The sequence below is a fragment of the Barbus barbus genome (genome assembly GCF_936440315.1).
Source record: "Barbus barbus genome assembly, chromosome: 18".
NCBI lineage: Eukaryota > Metazoa > Chordata > Actinopteri > Cypriniformes > Cyprinidae > Barbus > Barbus barbus.
The window spans coordinates 11,215,624-11,223,698 of NC_136746.1; the positions used below are offsets into that span (position 1 = coordinate 11,215,624).

The window sequence follows — 8,075 nt, forward strand, 5'->3', positions numbered from 1 at the left end:
TAGGCCTATTCTAAAATATCATATATGGATTTGTAATTAAATCGAGGAAAATATTGTTTGGTTGATTTTTTTTTTTTTTTTCCCTTCTGTCGACCCACTCACTGAAAGAACCATATTTGATAATTCCTTTCTGAACAGACTGTGGTGGAATATCAGTCAGTCAAGAAAAACGCACGCAACCCATAGCTACGCCTCAGATTGACAGATATGTAAAAGTAAACAGGAATTTCCAGACTTTTGTGCGATTAGTTGCCGTTTTGTACACATTGTCATAAGAATTATATTTAAAATACATTTTGTTTTATTGACTACAATATCATTGCCATTGCCATCAAAAAGGGCATGGGCTTGATCCCCCAAAGCCCCCCTTCTGCACGTGCCTGGTGCGGAGTAAAACATATGCCATATTATGAGTGAGAGAGAGTTGTTAATCACCGTCAACACCATCTAACCTCAATACACCATATCATTAGATCTATCAAACACACAGTGTCTGCACATGCCTGCATATGTGTGCCAGAGAGGGGTGGCAGGCTGCTGGGACATGTAAAGTTAAGAGCTCTTCAGATCCCGTTGAAGTGGCAAGACAAAGAATTCTGTTCAAACCAGATGAGAGAGGAAAATACTAAAATAGATTCCCAACAGCCTTTTTTCTGGATTACTGTGAGAATGAGTGCAATAGCTGCATTTATGTCCAAAGAGAAGTCTTAATGCGGAAGGAGACTGCTCTCCTCATACAGAAAGTGACACAGGAGGAGGACACATGGGGTTATGCTCTAGTAAGTCTACGGTTGCAGTGGCACCCTATGCTGGGGTTCAAAGCAGTGAATCAGGAGACCAAGCTGACAGCACCATGCAAACCTCAATTTGGGATGATCGAACCGCTGCGGCCCAGGCTGCCAAGAATAGGACTGACCCTGGGGTGTGGAGCAGGGGCGCCAACCCGTCCTCCAAAGGCTACCTGGAGCTAGGAGGGAAGGGTGAAGGGGAGCTGCAGATGTCCAGGGAGGCTGAGGAAGAGGAGGACACTGACGGAGATGAAGTGGTGGAGCTGTTGAATGTCTCTGACAGTGAAGGAAGCCTGAGGAGTCAGTATTTGGACTGAGTATTGTTAATATGCACTATAATAAGACCAAAACAATACAGCCGTATATTCTGTGTGGTTTGAAAAGGAAGATTGAGTTACTGAAGAAAAAGTAGAGAGAAGATAAATGTATGGACTCTGATTCATCATAATTTTCAAGGTCAATTTGTGGATCCACAGATGTCAGATGTGGTTTGAAATATATTTCTGACATAATCTGTATTATTTATATTTACAGTATGTTTCTTGTACAACATGTTTGTGTTTCTGTCAAGCCTTCCTTGTTAATATAATTCAGATAAATAGTAAATGAAGTTGAATAATTTGTGGTGATCTTCTGTTTGTTTAATGAATTTCTCCTAAATCTTATATAAGAGCTATTTCCTAGATTTGTGTAAAGCAGGTTTAGTAGAAGATAATAATGATGGGAAAAGAAAAGTTCCACCTAAGTCAGCTCAACTGTCACAAAATGGGTTTTCTTGCCCATAATTATTCAAGGGCTTGTGGGAGATATGGCCAGGTTATAATTACTCATACGAGTATTGGTTTGTTTAGATGCTTCAGCTAGATTACTTCTGGAAATAGATAAACATTTTGTTTGAATAGTGACAGAATGCATGAATCACAATCTGTTGGTTACAGATAAAAGGGTTTCCTTTTCTCCGACAGGAGAACATGATTAGATTTTTTTTCTTTGAAGTCAGGGGAAACCCACTGATGGCATTTATGAACCTTAACCTGCGAACTCTCTTTGGGATTTCTGTCTTTGATACACAGGGATGCCCTTAACCATGACATTGCCACGCAGTGGGGCAAACTAAAGAAAATAAATATGGTGCGTTTGTCTAAAGTTTAGAAGTTATGGCGACACATACATGTATTTAGCTGTTTGTGATTCTTATAACTATGAATTTGACTTCTTTACATGAACATATGTTTAATATTATACTGGATACTGCTGTATTTATTTATTTAAAAGTAAAAGCAGAAAAAAAAGGTTTGGAATCTTTTATAAAATTGTGAAGGAGGATTTCAACACAATGGAAGTAAAGATATTTTTGTCTTTATTATTATTATGAGGATAATATGTGACCCTGGACCACAAAACCAGTCTTAAGTCGCTGGGGTATATTTGTAGCAAAAATACATTGTATGGGTTAAAATGATCAATTTTTCTTTTATGCCAACAATTAAGTAAATATCATGTTCCATGAAGATATTTTGTAAATTTCCTGTAAATATATCAAAACTTAATTTTTTATTAGTAATATGCATTGCTAAGATCTTCATTTGGACAACTTTAAAGGAGATTTTCTCAGTATTTAGATTTTTTTGCACCCTCAGATTCCAGATTTTCAAATAGTTGTATCTCGGCCAAATATTATCCGATCCTAACAAACCATACATCAATGGAAAACTTATTTATTCAGCTTTCAGATGAATTTCGAAAAATTGACCCTTATGACTGGTTTTGTGGTCCAGGATCACATATATGCTGCTGTATGTGGCCCTCAAGTGGTTGAAGGCCAGGTCTTCAGTGATACATTGTATAATTTGTTCTTGATCATGAACGGGGCTAGTTGTCACACTATATCTCAGTAACTTTAATGTTTTAAATCAAAAGTCCAATTTCACAAATTATAATAATAATGAAATTAGAATAGTTGAAATTACAATATCATATATTGCTATAGCTGTTAGGGAAACACGTGAATCAAAATCACACTTTGAACTGATGTCAGAACAAGTAAGTATATCTATCTATCTAGCTATTTATACAATTTCTTTATATATAACTGGATAATTATTAGCCTACTGTGTACCCATATATAGCTAATTGTAGCTACAGCAAGCATGCTAGATTTTAAATGCTGATGTTAAACTCCAACAACACTCAAGACTTAAGTTCGAAAATAACAACAGCAATAACAAAAAGTTCATGATTTATGAAAATTATCGCTATTTTAACAAAGAACAGAAAAGTCTTCGGTCGGGGCTCACACTTCTTCCAAGTCAAAAAAAAACCAATCGCCCACTTTGTCTCTTATAAGATGACCTTTGCGTGTTTAGCTAATCTGTTCTCATTTAGAAGCTGCAGATTTTCACTCGAACTGAACGCGCTGGGAAAATTCACAAACATATGCGCTTCTACTGCCATCAGCACTCGTTTACTCCTATCATTGACTACATGTCTCTTACTTTAAGTAGCCTACAGATAAACGGTTCAGTTAAATTCATTTAAATGTAAGTCTTTTCTCAGTGCTTACTCTGGGAATCCCATCTTTGATTTGAAATTGCACTTGCGTCGGTCTTAATGGTCGTTGTTGTCGTCGAAAGCTTGGGAAAACAGGAACGGCTCAATTTCCTGAGTAAAAAGCCTCATTGAAATGTTGCACTGGGCGTCTCATTAGCATAAAGTGCTCGTTTTAAGTAGGGCCTCGCCTTGTGCTCCTTTCAGTCCATCTTTCAGTCAAGGCGTTAGAAGTCATTGTGCTCACATACTAAACCTTTCACAAAGACACAGTAGCCTGCGTGCACTTCAAAGGCTGCTGATTAATGTTAATGACCATTAGATGGAGTGGACGCACATTCCGCTGCAAATAAAATGCCAAATTGAACGTTTTTACATTTCAACACTAAAATAGTATGCTACTTTGCTAGCTGTGTCGTGGCAAAAGAATGTTTTCTCTACATGGAAGGTGAGAATCGCATCATTAGCCTATCTGTCCTCGTTTTGTCATATTTGAAACAAATTAGGCCACACTAAAACTGGTAGCAAAGATTGGGCTACCTAAATGAGCTATTTCTACCTGATCTAGCCTTTAAAGTTAGCTTTTTGTGTAATCAAATTATTTTGTATCAGTCAAAGCAGACGCTAAAGCACAATCGAAGTTGTTTTTCAGTTATTCAGTATAAAATTACAGGCCTAGATATAGACACATGCATTATTGCCTGCATTACGGATTTCATCTGTTTGCTTGTGCTTATTAACCAATTTCATCCCTTGATCCGAGGGATTAAATCTGTGTTCTGAGGATGAAGGGAGCTGCTGTAAACTAAGGGGTGTTAGATAAGAGGATGACGCATCCCTGAATCAGTGAGACCCTGTGCTAATACTAGCAGTGGGGGGGCACACGGAGGCCCTGAAGGTGGCTTGTGGGGGTGAGAGATGACTAATTGGAACGGTGAGCTCTCCTCCCCTTTTCCTGCTGCTTCTGTCCTGTGGCTTTTCCCAGGGTCCCCCTCCCTGTTGGACATCTTGGCCTACTGCGAGATTACACCAGATCACATCACAGAAAGTCTGTCTGTACATAAACAAACGTGCATAAATCCACACATGCCTGGAAATCAGTCCGATAAAAAGGGAAGAGAGATGGCACGGCAGCAGAGGATGGATGCATGTCCCATTTTTTGCTCTGTCAGTCTCTTTCTCTCTTTATTTTTCTTTATCTATGTAATGCATGTCATAGAGGGCTTCCAGAAGTACCTGTCTGGGGAGGATTAGGATTCAGGAAGAGAGGTCTGCATGACAGTGCTCTCATAATAGGCTTTGTTCTTCTCTAAAGCCAGTAATCATGTGAAATGGAACCCATGAGACAATAATGAGAGTTGCAGCACTTCCTGTACACTCTCACAAATAAACACATTTTAATAATGTTTTTCCTTTACAGTAAGGCAAGCATTTTTTTATTATTCAAATGTATGCATTATTTAATTTTTATATAATAATAATAATAATATAGGCATTTTGTAGATGCAGCATAAAAATAAAATGCACAGCACTCTGTTTCTTCCTCTTTCAGACTGAATTTACATTCACCTACAGTCTGAAAGGTCATATTATGTAAATTTTTATCATTTGACTTCCCATGATCATTTGATTCTGTGTTATTTTAAAGATGCAACATTATTCATGGGACAGATTCCTTTGGCCTTTCTATATTCTTACCTTTAGGGCTTAACTGGATTAAGAGAGTGGAACAGAAACATTGTGACAAGTTTGTTAACTAGTAATCAGTGTGTTCTTAGAGCAGGATTACTAATCCATCCTTATCAAGACTATTAGGCCAGCCACTGCACAAAGCCGCCATGCTAACGGGCTTTAGCATGTCTTAGTCTGCTGTGGAGCAGAGACAACAAGAAGACACAACCATGTCTAAAAGGCTCTGTCTACAATGGAGAGACACACTACCTGGCTCCAACAGCTGCCCTTGGAACTCAGATAAGCTCTTTTTTGTCTTCTTATCCAACTTTGTCGCATCAGCAAAGTTGACAATTCCAAATGAGTCTAATTGTGTTCATCATTTGACCCTTGGAGTTCTCATTATAGTATAGATTTATTTTTTATTATTGTAAACCTTTTGTAGAGATTATTTTATTAACGCTCATTTCCTCTGAATTCTTCCATCGTCTTATAAATTAAGTAGTATAGTTTTCATTAGAGTTAATTGGTTGTAAAGTCAACATTATTTTGCATTTGGAAGAGTGGCAAAATGCCTGAAATTGTAATTAAATAAGTCAACTACAAATTAAATAATTCTCATTTTATTTAGGATAGCTACTATATGAATTTGGATATTATCTTTATATTTGCTATAATGTTGTCATTTATTTTATCAATAATAATTGGATTATTACTGCTGAGTGAGGTATTTTGTATGCGTTGGTATGCAAGTATGCCAACATAAATTCTTAGTATACCTGAAACATTCCACTCAATTGACCTAAATTTAATTTAAACTGAATAAATTGTAGATTATGCATGAAGCCTTCTACAATTAGTTACTCTGTTTGATTACTAGATTGCAATTTGTCCCAATATGCTTGATATTAAATTACAGGCCTACATGCATATTTTAATGTAACCAATTATTTTTAGTAAATGTATTTAAATATTTTCACATATGAGATACAATCGTGTTCTTTTCTTTTGGACACCCTAAATGGTTACATTTCAATTTCAGACACAAAATTACAATTTTAGAGACCCAACAAATTCAATTTGAAAATATATATTTCCTTTATTTCATCCATATACAAACGTTTTACCGAAAACAAAGATACCCTTATAAGAGCAATGGTGTGTAAGAGAAGCACCTTAAATATAAATCTATTAATTAAATATTTGTACAAATAGAGAAGGTGTCATCTAGAGAAAATGAAATATGTACAAAAACACACTGTATAAAAGTAACAGCGAGTGTGCTTTTTCAGTCTTGAAGTGAATCGTCGATGTCAATGTCTACATCAGATTCTTCTGTGAAATCTCTCTCCTCATCCTCTCTGCCCTGGGATCCGGGGCTTTTTGGCGGCACAGAGAGTCCCAGTTTGGCGAGTTTGGCTTGTTGTTGCTCAAGACTCTGTTTTCTCCACTTGATGCGTCTGTTCTGGAACCAAACTTTAACCTGGAGTTACAAGAAAAAAAAGTTTAGCGTCTGATCTATGGGAACTAAATATTTGGGTTACATTTAAAAAAATAAAGTTATTCATAATTGTATTTCATAATTTACCTGTGCTTCTGTGAGGTGGAGAGCAGATGCCAGGAGGAAACGCTCTGATCCCACCATATACTGCTGCCGTGCGAACTCCTTCTCCAGTCTGGACAGCTGCTCGTTGGTAAAACTTGTGCGCATTCGCTTTGATTTTCCAGCTTTGTGTTTATAGTGAGAGTGGACTGCTGCTTTGGCCAGTGCAGCATCTGTGCTTGAGAAAAGTTGCATTGGTAAGGGTAGCCTATTGTAACATCGTTCCTTTATCTCAGTAAATATCTTTAAAAACGGATTCCTTATAACAGTAGGCTACATTTGTCAAACATACATACCTTGTGCGTACACTCCACGACATGTTGTCTGGTAGGTGTAAGGCGGATAGCAGAAGACGGGATACCCAGTCTGCGTATGCATGATACTCTGGTTGTACGCAAAGTGTGGCATTTGCGAATACACTTGCGCCGCAAATGGGACAGCGGAGCTCGAGACTGGCGCTTGATTGGATATGTTCCGATACACACTTGTCTTGTCTCTCTCCATATGGTCAGGCCTCGCAAGCAGAGCGTCGATTGTGAAGGATTTCCCTGTGCTCGGTTTTGATGAAGTGGCATAGTCCGGATGGAAAGGACGCACTGATTGTCCATAGGTTTCATAAGCTCTTCCAGGCATCTGCATGGCTTCTGTTTGGGTGGGTAAAAAGTCCAAAAAGCTGCCTAAAAGTTATCCGCAGTAGAGCTGTTCTCGGCCTTGTGAAGAGTTGAGTGGAATGAAGCTTGGAGAGCCAGCGGCTCTTTTGTATCTGCTCAGGGGCGCGAGGTGTGAACGACCCCCAGCGCGCCTTTGTCTTTTTAAGTGGCAGATGAGTCAAACGAGCGGCTCTACAAGGGATCCAATTAACTGATGGAGTTGTAACAAGCTGAGATAGTCAAATATCCTAATGGCCCTCTGCACTACATGCCCCCGGAGGTAGCCCAGAAACACAGAGAGGGGGTCAAGAGCCGAGAGCCAGGAGGTCCAGATTTACTACAAATTCCTGTATGGCTGTGCGCCACAGAAACGTCCCGTGAGAATGCATTGATGTTACCCAAATCATCTTATTTGTCCTGTGAGAGTGCATTGATGTTACCCAAATCATCTTATTTCATGTATTCAAAGGGTACCGCCGAATGCGACACACAGCGGAACAAATACCCTCACATTCAGAGGTCAAAGAAAAGGGGACAAAAACTACTAATCACATTACGACTCGGCCCGTACATCTCTATGAAAGCCTGTTGCCAGTCTTTAAGACTCCAGATTGTCATCTAAATATTTGAATCGTGGCTAGTGAACTAATTCATAATTAAGGCCACTATCAAATTTCAAAAGTTGTGGTGCCAACCTGCAGTCCTGATGAGTGCACTTTTCAACCACTTTGAAGTTGTTTACTGATTAAGAAAACGAGACGAGTTGAAACTCATTAAATCGGGCAGAACTGATTGTGATAAGTTAATTAGACTGAA

General features: G+C 38.4%; 1 protein-coding gene across 1 annotated transcript; it reads right to left on the bottom strand.

Annotated features, from left to right (window-relative positions):
• Positions 1-6,294: 6,294 nt before the first annotated feature.
• Positions 6,295-7,248, bottom strand: noto (notochord homeobox; the record flags this gene model as incomplete). The annotated part of the gene is made up of 3 exons (XM_079439699.1): positions 6,295-6,489; positions 6,595-6,782; positions 6,906-7,248. 3 exons carry the CDS (start codon positions 7,246-7,248, stop codon positions 6,295-6,297), a joined length of 726 nt encoding a protein of 241 aa, XP_079295825.1.
• Positions 7,249-8,075: the final 827 nt, after the last annotated feature.